Here is a 14,052-nt window from a genome sequence, read left to right as displayed (position 1 = left end):
CCAGATTGGTCACATTTTTGGCCAGATTTCCCCAAATTCTGAAAACATGTAGAAATGAAAATAGCTATTGACCACTGCCTTTGTAAGAGAATGAGACATCTAGTTATCTGCAAAAAAATGTTACAGTGCTTATGAGCATGGATTCCACATGATGAAATCTCACATTTCTGTAATTAATACCTAAGCCCCCAATTCACTAAAACCTATTAATAATTTTAGAATGCTTACTTAATTTCAAAATTTTCATATTAACTTTTATATATTGTAACCAATTTAATCTATTGCCTCTATCCTATCATGGGAGAGACTACAGTGCAATACTGTAGGTTGAAAGGGACAACTAACTTGTCACTTCAGGTAAATCCAATCTTATTACCGCCATTTCTAAAGTTTGTAAAAAAGGTGATAACTCCACCAATACTATAGCCTTTGCTTTTTATGCTGTTTAATTCTGCTATGCAGCTTTCATTTTCTAACAATGACAATCCACTGATCAAAACTCAGTATAAGAGGGAGGAAATGGGAGTGGGGGAGGACTGACAGGAGCAAGAGAGGAGTCATTTTATAATTTATCAAGACAAATATTGCCATCAGGTTTTTCAAAAAATAAAGCCATGTTTAACAGCACTAACAAAGCACTTAAGATGTTTTAATTATGGCTCTAAGGGAAGTAATTAACAGATAAAAATGTTCTCTTACATAAAATTTTATTAATTTTAATTTTTTCTTGGAATGATACTGATTCTCTCAAAATTACTTAGCAATTCCAAAGGTCAAAAAGGCTTCCTTAGGACAGACTTGTTCTGTTCCTAATGACTGTTCTGGAACCATAGTCAATGAAATCATCACGAACACAATAGTGTTTGTTCTGGGACAGGCTTTCTGATTTCTCATTCCAAGAAAGGAAAGACTAAAAATCCAAACCAAGAAACATTTCTCCCAAACAAACTGTACTGTTTGAATGATCCTCTTCATCACTGTGCTAAAATGCTTGCTGGAGTTATTTTTAACTGGGAACAGAACATTCATTTTGGAAAAAGTTCAGTTCCCTAATTTTGTAATGAGCAGAAATACATACTTTCAATGAAAGACTATGAAAACTGCAGTAACCCTGTCAGCAGAAAAGAAATTGTGTGGTTTTTAGGAATGAAAGTCTTCTAGGTGCTGTGAAGCCTTGAATCTGGATCACCTGCATCAACACTGGAAGCAATAGGGCACTTAACATCACCTAGACATGGAGCTTGTTGCTTTGCTCATGCCCAACATTTCCTCATAAATAATGAACCTCGGGGATGCCAAATGGATTCTATTGTTTTTATTGATTGTTATTACTGTTATTAAACAATGTTAGCCATGTATGATGATTACAAACAACTAATATTCTTGGAATATGTACATTCTATTAACTGATATAACTCAATCCGGTCTTTCATTATAGCAATGAATTTTCAGGTTGCACAAAGACACAAGTAATTTATATTCCAACACAACAATCACTTCTGGGTTACTAATTTCACAGTTTCCTATTTATATGGCTGCATGTACTTATAGAGTTTTAGCACAAAGCCAATACAAAGATGAGAGTATCCTCATTCTAATGGTTACTGTGCCGCTAGAGATGGGTGTCAGCAATAGGTATCCTCCTGAGTTCTACAATCTGGGAGTCAGTCAAGGTGCCTCCCTCCTGGCTGCCTTGACCAGATTCATTATCACTGACACTGAGACCAGCACCTGCAATAGAAAAAGAATAAACACAAAAATTCCCAACTGTTAGTGCAGTGAATTAAGGGTCAAGTTACATTAAGTCAACATGTTTATTTATATTATACTGGAGGCTCAGTGCACAAAATTCATGCATGGAGGTGCGGGGGATAGGGTCCCTCAGCCCGGCCTGCACCCTCTCGCAATCCAGGACCCCTTGGGGGATGTCCGACTGCCTAAACTGGCAGTTGGACATCCCTCTCACAATCTGGGATTGCTGACTCCTAACCACTTGCCTGCCTGCCTGCCTGATTGCCCCTAACCACTCTGCCTGCCTGCTTGATTGCTCCTAACCACTTGCCGTCCTGCTTGGTCACCCCTAACTGCTCGCCTGCCTGCCTGATTGTCCCTAACTGCCTTTGCCTTGGCCCCCACCACAGTGGCTTCATCCAGAATGACGTCTGGAAGGTCATTTGGCTATCTGGTCTAATTAGCATATTACACTTTTTATTATTATAGATTAGTAAAGAGTGAACTGTACACTTAGAATAAATATTTTTTAATAACTGACAACTATAAATATATACTTTAAATTCCTTTTGGTAGTTTTATAAGTAAATTAATTTCTAAAGGCACAAGTCGGGGTTCTCAATGATTGACAGGTATAACTTACTCTCAAGAACAGCCTTTCTCAACTTTCTGGGGCTTATTAAAATAAAAAAAATCAGGCAGGTTATCAGAATTTTTCAGCAGGGGTGGGGGTAGGGTTTGCTGTTCAAAACCACATGACCTCCAACCCCACAGGCACTGAAAAGTACGAGGCCCTTCAGCTGGGACTCAGTCAGGGTGGGCAGTGATCCAAGAAGAAAGACGTGCACTGACAACACCTGGTGCCTTATCAGCGCCCAGAAGACTCGGACTCCAAATGACTCAGATCTGATCCCAAGATAAAAATAATTATGCAACACAGTGCCAAAACAGACCTGCACAAGAGTCTCCAAAAGCTAGCTGTTAATTACAGATAGTACCCAGAATCTGTTTTGAGGGAGCTCCAGTATTCATATTTTTTCACAACTTAGAATAATTCAGAAAATTTAACACGATACTAGAGTAACACCTCTTTCTTCTCTAATTCACAAACTCTCATTCTCTCTCTCTCTCTCTCTCTCTCTCTCTCTCTCTCTCTCTCTCTCTCTCTCACACACACACACACACACACACACACACACACACACACACACACACACAGAGAGAATGGGGATGTGGTCACAGGGCATGCTGCTGGTTGAATTTGTTGGGCACTAGACTTTAAACGAGAAGGAAAGTGAAAAAACAGCTGCTGGGAGCTGAGACTTCCTTCTGTCTGAGCTGTAGGAAAGGCTAATCTGAAGATCTGGTAGCTATGGGAAGATGGGGTATTAGCTTCGTCTTACCCTATTTGGGATGGAAGCAGGAGCCCATTAAGGTCCTTCTTCTAGTCAAACCCTCCCTCTCCTGGGTCTCTGTCCTTCACATCCTCTCTCTGCTGAAGGCTGCTGTTGACACCCACTTCCTTCCTTTGCTTCTGTGACACTGTACTTGCCGACCCCACCCTCTGATCTCTGGAGGTCTGCTTTCTCTTGCACCTCCTTCTGCTGTCTGATCCCCAGAGGACTTATCTGCAGCCCTGCTTCAAGGCCTACAAGATCCACCTGAGGCCCTGCCTGCTCTCTAGCCTGGTATCTCACTAGAGCTGCTGGTCACCTCCTTTCACACCATGTTAATATGCTGGCACTGCCTGGGATTTTCTCATCCCCCAACTCCTTAATCTGTCAGCCTCCACTCTTCCTGTAACTATCAACTCAGGAATCACCTCTGCTAACCATGCAAACATGATGATTCTCTTTCAAAATTTCTGACTCCCCCATTGGATTATGTACTTTCATATCTTTATATTCCTAGCTCATAGGACAGTGCCCAGCACACCGTGGGTGTTCGTCAAATGTTTGCTGTATGTATTAATAAACTATGTTCTGCATCCTCGCTCTTAAAAATGCCTCTTCCATTTCTTTTGTCCACCCTGTTCCTCTGATGTATTCATCATCCCACTGCCCTTTCCTTCTCAAGAACAAACATTAGTCCCGATGGCCAACGGCATGAAGACTGATACCCTCTGTATTGGCAGTAAGATACCTCCTAACCTGGCTCTAGCCTACTGAGTAGACAAATTTCAACCTTTGCCCACGGGAAAGCTTTTCCAAAGTGATCCTGGATGTGCCATGTTAATTCCAGCCTGGGTGTCTTCCTGCCCATCCATCGAGACCCATGTCCATACTCTTTCACAAATACTAGTACTTCTTTCGCGACTCCTTCAAAACAGGGAGTTGGAGAATGCAACTGAAAAGTCCTAGTTTATACCTGAAAAATTATTAGTTGCTTCCCCTTTATTCTCTCAAATTGCCCTGGTTTGGAGATAAGTTATTAGTATATGTTAGCTCTACATATAATATGTAAGCCATAAAATCAAATGTGTAACAATGAAAAAAGGAATGATGTAAATTTTCCACTTGTAAAAGAAAAGGCTGCTCACATATTTTAAAAATGAAATGAATCAAATTGCTATGGAATTTAAACTCTTTGAGTTAGTTTAATAAAATAACGTAAAATTTTTATTTTAAAACTGAAATTTATAATACAGTGGAAATTACATTATTTGGCACTATTTACACTTAGGATGAAAATCTTTAGCTGTTTATTGAAATATATGCAAAGGGTTACATAACTTTTCAGTCATTTAGGGGTTCAAATGAAAAATAATTAGAAGACCCACTTGACTTGGAGAGACCCATAGATAAGGTGGACCTGAGACAGATTAAGATTTGCAAATTAAAATGTCACAGAGGACAGGGAAGCTAGTATAAATCAGTAACACAGGTCTGGTGAGCACTGGATAAACTGAAGAGCTGGAGTTCCATCTCAAGAGGCAATTATTACTCAACTCCAATCACTTTGCTGCTAGATTTGTGTGTGTGTGTGTGTGTGTGTGTGTGTGTGTGTGTGTGAATCCTCACCTGAGGATACTTTTTCTATTGATTTCTAGAGAGAGTGAAAGGAAGGGAGGGAGGGGAAAAGAGAGAGAGACACACAGAGAGAGCGAGAGAAACCTTGATGCAAGAAAGGCATGTCGATTGGTTGCCTCCTGCATGCACCCCGACTGGGGCCTGGTATCAAAACTGCAATCTAGGCACCTGCCCTTGACTGGGAATTGAACTGGTGCTGTGATCCTTTAGTGTGCAGGCCAACACTCTAACCCAGGGGTCTTCAAACTACGGCCCGCAGGCCACATGCAAATACAAATATTGTATTTGTTCCCATTTTGTTTTTTTTACTTCAAAATAAGATATGTGCAGTGTGCATAGGAATTTGTTCATAGTTTTTTTTTAAACTATAGTCCGGCCCTCCAACGGTCTGAGGGACAGTGAACTGGCCCCTTGTTTAAAAAGTTTGAGGACCCCCCTGCTCTAACCACTGTACTACACCGTCCAGGGCTAGATTTTTTAAAAAAGACATTCTGAATTTTTATGGGATTTAAAAATGCTAAAACAATGCTAAAATGCTAGGGGGTCAAACAAAATACCCTGCTGGGCCAAATCTGGCCCGTGCGTCAATTGTAAATTCTGCTGCAGATAGAACGGCATGTGGACTGTTCCTCTCATTTGACCACATTCTGCGACGGAAAGTGTCTAGGGGGTGGTGCTGGATTTTTATAGTAACTTTTCTAAAAGTAGAGGGAGCCAATGTGAGAGACTATTATTTTGGCCTTTTGAAGTATTTATTTCCTAGCAAGTGTAGCAAACTCTCAGGAATAGGAAACTCTATAAGTAAGGAAGTCATTCCATACATTCCCGAGCTAAATGCATTTAATACTTGTTGTATATACAGGACCCACATCTAATTGAATTGTGCTCCAAGAATTCATTTTATGCTCCCAGTGTTATAACCTCAACAACTGACCACTGTGTAGTACTGGGAATTATATGTAATCTGAAAGCCTCCTTTTTAGTCCTAATACCAATCAGCATTGTATATATCTGTGCATTCCCACCTTCACTGAACTCAGTCTTCTCTCTCGAGATCTTTCTCACCATGCTATACAGTTCCTTCTCTGGGACCCTCTTCTGTACACTCTTTAAATGTAGATATTATCTAGGATGTTCTTCTCGTTTCCCTTCTTCCCTTCCTTCTTCACCTTTTTTCTTCTCATCTCTCCCCTTCCACTCTCCCTGATCAGTCTTATCAATCCCCTTAGCTTCAAATATAATCTCTGCACAGATGCATTCCAAATCAATACCTTTGACCATGAACCCTCACCCAGGAGCCTCTAAACCTGAATATTTAAGACTACCAGGCCTCATAATCAATGTGTCCAAATCAGAACTCATCCGTGTCCTGCTTCGCACAGATAAACGAACAGATGCCCCTTACATAATCCCTCAGTGGCCCTGTGCGCAGCAGGCCTTTGCTGCTGTCCTCTCAGTGCCCCTCAGCCTTCCTCCTCTGTTCACCTTCTCTTTTTAGTTCCACTCTTCAAATCTGAGCCCCCAACCTCATTCTTTTGGACAGTTGTAACAACCTCCCAGCCTTTTTGATTTTGCTTCTAAATTTATTCTTTATCTTTCCTAAGAGTTATTTTTGCCTCAAAAACCAGTAGGAACATGCCATTCCTCTCCTCACAAACATCCATGGCTCACTAAGCCCTTTAAAAAAAGGGGGGTTGGAGTCCTATGTAATACTTTCAACAATAAAGATTTTTTAAAAATCCCCCTCGTTAGCATGGCATCTGACCAGCATTTTAATATTATGCAAAATACCAGGAAGTGTTCTGCTTCCCCAAATGAATATATCACTACTTGTGTTCTGGAAACACCAGGTTAAATTGAGTGAAGCAGGTTATCTTTGAGTGAGGGCTTTTTCAGAGCTGCTAAAATGGTAATATGAATTGCCAGTCGCCACAGTTTCCCAAGTCTAATCAGCCAGGTGACCCTCTCACTGAGGATGACTGTGAACATCTCAAGGAGGGTGTTACCTGAAACCCAGAAGGGGGAACTACAGTACATTTTTAACAATGCAGGCCAACTACCTCTCCGGCCTTTCTCCCACGGCCTGGCTCTGCTGCTCCTACGTCCCGGCCACTCTGCAATGCTTGTTCTCCTCAAGCAGGGCATGCACGTGTAAGCCCTAGGCTTTGTCTAATTCTGCTCCCCATCTGTACTGCCTTTCCTCCACTCTTATTTCAAACCTACACATTCTTCAAGAATCAATTAAGAGAGGTTTAAAAAAATTTCCTCGATTCCCTCAATTAATAACTCTTTCCACTACTTATATTACTCTTCCTTATGTCATGACTATGTGAATGTCTATTCCTCCAAACAAACTCCAAGCTTCATATTCATTCACTCACTCATTCATTCATTCATTCTCCAACAATATCTACAAAAGGCTTACTAAGAGCCAAGCATTATTCTGAATATATGGATGTTTATATATAGTAAAATGGACTTTTGAATTATTATTTAAATAGTTTCATCTGAGTATGAACTATTATTTAAAAAACCTCCTCTTTTTATCTTCTTGCATCTAGAAATCAAAATTTCACTGAAATTTTTTAAGTGTCAGTTCAACATTTTTCTGAGTAAAAAGATGAAAGAAAAAAAAACCCCTTTACATTTTATTTGAAAACAACTTTCCATTGGGTTACAGGTTGGGTGGGGTTGAATTTATAGGAAGAGCCAATAAAATACTGTGTGTAACAGCACTTTGAAAACGGTGCTGCCTTTGAAAGTTTCTGCTTTAAAGCTACTCCTAAGAAGGTCTCTTTGGCAGATCAGAGGCAAATCTCTCAGTGAAATCCCTAGCAGATTGTCTTATGACACTGAACTTGTCTCAATAGTGCCTTGGTGTTCTAGAATGATTCCAGGACAGAGATACTTACATCTAGTGAGAGCACGCCTTTTTCTTAAAAGCAAATTGTAAATGATTTTGAGGTTATGTTACGTTTGGTGTCAAGAACAAAGTAACTCAGAGTGAGGCTGAAGTGAGGAATGGGTCATGAGAATCAGGCTGTGCTAAGGGTGACTGACTGTACTGATGCAACTTCATGTGAAGAAGATAGAAATTGTGGCACAGCCAGAGTGCCTACTTCGAATGTAGTTGTGGGCTCACACATACCAGTTTTTAATGCAAATATCAAGTCATCAAACTCCTGGGACTCCTCATCGGCTATCAGTGAGCCCTGGCCATAAGCCCCGGAGGAAGGGAAGGTGGCGCCATTGTGTGGACTTGGCTTTAAGTCGGGACTGGCCTGGCTGGCTTGTTGGAAGGATCCCCTCTCCCAGTCAGGTGGCACCTGTGAGGGATGGGAGGGAAGGAAAGCACAATATGAACACGTACACATTTATTCTGAATGTATGTAAACTATTTACCTCTGCGTCTCATTACACAAACCAGGTGAAAGGGCTTCTGGACTGTTTAGAATTGAGGCCTTTAATTGTGCCATTGTTTTTTAAAGAAGTATGTTTCTCCGTGAGACAATCTAATCTGGTGATTCTAAATGATTTCTCTATTAGAATTACTTGTAGATTTCTATGCAGTCATGTGTGGGGCAAGAAAAGTATCTTTTAACCCAATCAATACTTTTTATTTAAAAAAAATGTATTGTGCAAAGAAAATTGTTAAAAATATAAGAACTGGAGAGGAACCCTCCTAATGCTTAATCTAAGATACAAATACAATTTTAAATATAGCAGCTATCTGTAAGGACATACTGAATTGAAAAAAAAGAGTTCTTTGATAGTATTCTAAACTCCTCCTCTTAAAAAATTAAGCAATTGCCCTAACTGGTTTGGCTCAGTGGATAGGACGTGGGCCTGCAGACAGAAGGTTCCCAGGTTTGGTTCTGGTCAAGGGCACGTACCTTGGTTGCGGACACATCCCCAGTGGGGGGTATGCAGGAGGCAGCTGATTGATGTTTCTCTCTCATGGATGTTTCTAACTCTCTATCCCTCTCCTTTTCTCTCTGTAAAAAATCAATCAACTATATAAAAAAAATAAATAAACAATTAAAAAGATAGTTCTATCCTGAGCCCAGCCAGTGTGGCTCAGTTGTTGAGCATCAACCTACGAACTAAGAGGTTTGATCCCCTGACAGGGCACATGGCTGGGTTGTGGGCTTGATCCCCAGTAGGGGGCATGCAGGAGGCAGCAGATCCATGTTTCTCTCTCATCGATGTTTCTATCTTTCTATCCCTCTCACTTCCTCTCTCTCTCTCTCTAAAGATCAACAAAAACATATTTTAAAAATAAAAATTAAATAAAGTGAATCAGAAACTGTTGAGTGGCTAGATATAAGATTAATAGAAAAAGAAAAAAAAAACCCATATTAAAAAAGTAAAGATAGTTCTATCCTGAAATAATTAAACATATTCACTTCCCTTGCGGTTACTGGTAAAACCCCCTTAATCCTTCCTTTCCTCATGCTTTCCCTTCTCTGGAAGGCTTTCTAGAATGTCTCTGACAGTCCCTTGTTGACAGCTGGATCAAGGCCAATCCTAAGCCTCTGAGGAATGTAGAGCACACGTTAGGGTATGCCACTGTGCAAACCCAGAATGAACACTCGAGTAGTGGCTCAGGCCCAGGAATTGAACTGTCACAGCTGCTGTCTCCCAATGTAAGCTTTTCTGAGCGACTGCAGGGATGTCGCATGACCAGAGGACTGTAGAAACAAATTTGAGAGAAGACAAAAATCTTCAAAAATTTTGTTAAGAAGTTGAACGTCTAGATCAGCACGGTTCAACAGAACTTTCTGTGATGATTCAAATGTTTGCTATCTGCATTCTTCACCATGGTAGCTCTCAGAGCACTTGAACATAGTGACTGATGAACTAAATTTTTAATATTATTTTGTTTTAGTTTAAATTTAAATAGCCACACATGATAATGGTTATTGCACTGTACGGTTCAAATCTAGCATGGGTAATCAATAAAAAAGACAAAAACCTTTTTTAAAATTCATTCCTGAATTACTGATCCTAAAAATATCCATTCCCATTGTTATCAACTTTGATGTGAAAATAATTCAGTTTTTAAAACTTTTGGGATATAGATATGGTACTAGATTTCTAAACATTTATGGTACTAAAGACATATTCCAATTTTTAAATACTGTACTTGATTTTTGAACATTTTAAATACTGTATCTTAATTTTAACCTGGCATGGGTAAAATTACTTTCTATATTTACATGGAAGAGAAAAAAATATCACTGAATAGGTAGATTATCTATCTACTAGAGGCCTAATGCATGAAATTCATGCAAGAGTAGGCCTTCCTTCCCCTGCTGCCAGCACTGGCTTCCCTCTGGCACCCAGGACCCGGGCTCCCCTCGCAGCCCCGGCAGCCCCGGCTTTGTCCGGAAGGTCATCCAGTCTAATTAGCATATTATGCTTTTATTATTATAGATTATCTATCTATCTATCTATCTATCTATCTATCTATCATCTGTCTTCTATCTTTCTACTTACCTACATATCTATCAACTGTTTCTTTTTCAGATACATGCACGTTGATTTCCTACCATTTTTTCAGGATGCAAATAAACACGAGTACTGTTCTCCTTGGCTCTTTAATACAGACAGGGCAGTATGAGCTATGTAAGGAATGGGAGACAAGCACATCTTGGGCAATGCAGAAATTCTTAGGGACTGCATACCATCTCTTTCTGGACAAATGTCTTTAGGTATAATTTAAAGCCTGAGCAGTCGTCCCAGTGCTATGGCAGCATTACTAACAGGTTGTTGATTTAGACACAGGAAACCAATGCAATGTGGACATAATGCAGAGAGCAATGGGAAGTAGACTTTACAGAGGACATCCTGGATAGACTTTCTAAGTAGTGCTGCTAAAGCACTCTTCCTAGCCTTTGTTCTAAAATATTTTCTGGTATTTAAATTAAAAAGAGTTTCAGCCTATTTTCACTTTGTGTTTGATGGGACTGAAGTAGTGAATTGGGATGGGTGAAGGAAGAGAGCTGTGTAAGTATTTTGAGGAAAAATAGTTAAAACAGAAAAAAAAACACCCACACGGCTGAAGCTGGTTTAGACACCACCATGTCAAATTTGGGAGAGTTTGAAGAAAAAGATGACAAAATATGCAGTGTCTGAGTTCCTAGAACAAACTGCTGGTTAGTATAGGTTGCAGGGCAGGGAAGAAAATTAATTCAATAACATGCATAATACTACAGTTGGTCAGCATGTAGGAAAGGGATTTTAAAAGTTACATAACACCATTTAATGTGTACACTTTTTGAGATGGAAAGGCCGTATATGGGAAAGAAACAGAGAGCTAGAGGTCAAGTCAAGGTCAAGGGCAGGACCTCCTCCATAGCACTGATTAGATTCTGGGTGGACTTGCTGATTTCCCCTCCAGAAGGAGGCATTCCACTCCCGGGTGTGAAGAAGGCTGTGCTGGGTCCTGGGTGTCCGTTCATTTCCACTGTGTAGCTGGCCTTCATGGGGCAACAAGTCTGGTTGTGAAGAATGAAATAGACCACAAAAACGTAAAGTCCCTGCAAAAGAAAAGAAAACGGGCACGTTAAAAGAAGTCCTGCTACCACAGCTGAAGAATAAACATGGTTGTAAGCACAGCGATTTTCTACAAATGTTTTCCAAGCTCTACCCAAAGCTGGGATTACAGAACAATGTTAGAGGTCTAGCGAGAGGCCACTGTAAATTTCTGAATGTCATAAAAAATGTTATTTCATGTCATTTGGGAAAACTGCTCCTTCACTAAAAAATCATGTTTTTTCTTGGTTAAAACATGAGTAACTCTGAAGTATACAAAACAGAATTGCAGAAGTACACCTGATTAGCTATGTCCATTTTGCTTCAGAAAGCAAACCTGTTATCTTCCAAAAAATTACTATCTTTTCCCAGATTTCACTTATGTTCATTTTTTTTCTCTTAGCAAAGTGGTTGAAGTGAGCTCCCACCACCTTGTAGGCTTCTGTAAGGGCAGCACTAATGAAGCCTTCTCATTTTGTCTATATATCTCACCTACTTATCTCATTTGGAAACAGAATCACTGGGTAGGGACTCAGAGGAATTCTGTGGATTACTTCATATTTAGCATGCCTTGCTTCTCAGTAAATCCTATATAATAAAGAGCTAATATGCAAATGACCACCATGCCCTCATGCTGTCAAGCCATAAAGGCTCAGACATTTAACACTGGGGAGAGAGAAATGGGGACCAGCCAGGCACAAATGAGCTCACGAGAGAGAGGAATGGGGACCAGCCAGGCTGAGGCCTGGGAGAGGGACAAGCTGCCCACCCCATGGTCCCAGGCGCCAGTGGCTGAGCTTGTGCCTGCGCCTGCAGCCTGGGAGAGGGACAATCCGCACGCCCCATAGTCCCGGGTGCCAGCATCTGTGTCTGTACCTGTGGCCCAGGAGAGGAACAAGCTGCCCGCCCTGCGGTCCTGGGCATCTGCAGCTATGGCCAGCCTGGGTGAAACCGGCCCAGGTCCTGGGTGCCTGCGGCTGGCCAGAGGGAGGGAAGCCCGGGTCCCGGGTGCCTGTGACCAGCCAGAGGAGGGAATCCTGGGTCCCGGGTGTGGGGCGAGGCAGAGGCGGTTAGGGATAATCAGGCCATCAGGGGAGCAGTTAGGGGCGATCAGGCAGGCGAGCGGTTAGGAGCCAGCGGTCCTGGATCATGAGAGGCAGTCAGACATCCCCCGAGGGGTCCTGGATTGGAGAGGGTGTAGGCTGGGCTGAGGGGACCCCCACCCCCCCGCCACTTCGTGCACAAATTTCATGCACTGGGCCTCTAGTGTTACATAAGAACAATAAAGCTATCTTGTACATTCTTAAAGATCTACTGGCCCTTTAAATTATTTTGCAATCCAGTCAAATTTTTAACAATTGCTCTGCTTCCATCAGAGATAGCAACTCAAATTTTGCATCTGTGTTCCCAACAGTGCCTACACTGCTTTCCTTCATGATTTCTACAAGGGTTCTACTGTATACTTCTAATGGAGCTCTATAAAGCTTGTTAATTTTGACCTTTACATTTCGCCAATAAAACATGCTAAATTGAGCCTCTTATGTCTGTTAATCCTGGTATTTAAGTTTTGGAAGCAAATAAGAATTGCTTGAGTTACTAAATTCTTAATTCACAAAAATGAAAGCAAGACACTTAGCTTATTAAAGAAGAAAAAGAGTTAATGCCAAGATTTTTCATAAAACACAACTAAGGATCTTCACATTGTGGAGTTGTCATTCTCCCATAGTTCCTAACATTTCTAGGAGTGTAGAAGCAAGAAAGTAAATAATATATTTGTGAGCTTGAAATTTACATCTGCTGGTATAAATAGAAAAAGTCTATTAGAAAATACACAAAACAAGAATTACAACCAACTTTTAATATCAAATTAAATTAGAGGACAGCCTGCAAGGTAGGCTGCTAGCATTAGATCTCTGTTGCCATTTCTAGAATCCTGTTAAAAATTAGGCCTTTCTCTCCTTTGTGCTGAAATGACCCCTTTTCAGGTTGGCACCCTGTCTACTTAATTAACAAATGTTTTAAAATCAGTGGTTTAGCTGTTAAAAATATTTTAAAATATAATTATTCTAACAATGATATGAAATTAGTAACAAAGTTATTTCCTTTTGAAATAGGGTTTTTTGTGTGCTTTTTAAAACAACACTAACATTTTAAATTATGTAGACAGGAATTATTTTCATGTGCAAATGATGCTGTGAACATTAGCAGAAACAAATCTTCCTGAAAATACACATACACATCCAAATTTTTTTTCTTGTACAAGTAACTTTTCACATGAGTATGACCTAATTACATTGGCCACAGCAGTAGACAAAACAGGAAAAAAATTAAACTGTCAGCCTTGAAAACTGTGAGAATGTCACTGATTTATTTCAGGATTTCTCTAAGTGTTACAAAGTGATAGGGTAAAAGTTAGATCAGAAAACAAAAACCAAGCTTTAAAGTCCATCTCTAAGGACCCATTTGTTAAAACAGCACATTCTCTTGTGTTTGTTTTAATATCTAGCCTTTTGTGCTTTGGGAAAGGAACTGACTGCTGAAATAACTTGCATGTGAAAACTGCCTCTTTTTTTTGGTTAAAAGCCTATTCACACATACAGCAAATTCTTGGAATCTTGCAGATGTTCCCCAGGAAACATAAATACCATTAATAGGAAAAGAAAAGAGTGTTTAAGTGCAAGTTGTATGACATTTGCCTGTGCCCAGCCCTGGCTGGGCAAATGTAGAAAAGGAACGAACCTTCATTATCCAAAGT

The 14,052-nt window shown here is 40.4% G+C and overlaps 1 protein-coding gene across 1 annotated transcript in view; it reads right to left on the bottom strand.

The window, feature by feature from the left end:
• Window positions 1-698: 698 nt before the first annotated feature.
• Window positions 699-14,052, bottom strand: part of ADGRV1 (adhesion G protein-coupled receptor V1) — a 459,983-nt gene continuing 446,629 nt past the window's right edge. Inside the window, exons 89-91 of the mRNA XM_036308704.1 lie at window positions 11,111-11,302; window positions 7,909-8,086; window positions 699-1,731 (exon numbers count right to left, since the gene is read on the bottom strand). Coding sequence (XP_036164597.1) covers window positions 1,613-1,731; window positions 7,909-8,086; window positions 11,111-11,302 — 489 coding nt within the window. The 3' untranslated portion in view covers window positions 699-1,612. The remainder of the gene's footprint in view (window positions 1,732-7,908; window positions 8,087-11,110; window positions 11,303-14,052) is intronic.

This window comes from Myotis myotis, unplaced genomic scaffold (assembly GCF_014108235.1).
Source record: "Myotis myotis isolate mMyoMyo1 unplaced genomic scaffold, mMyoMyo1.p scaffold_m19_p_5, whole genome shotgun sequence".
NCBI classification, from domain to species: Eukaryota; Metazoa; Chordata; class Mammalia; order Chiroptera; family Vespertilionidae; genus Myotis; species Myotis myotis.
This window is presented reverse-complemented; position numbering and strand designations above follow the sequence as displayed.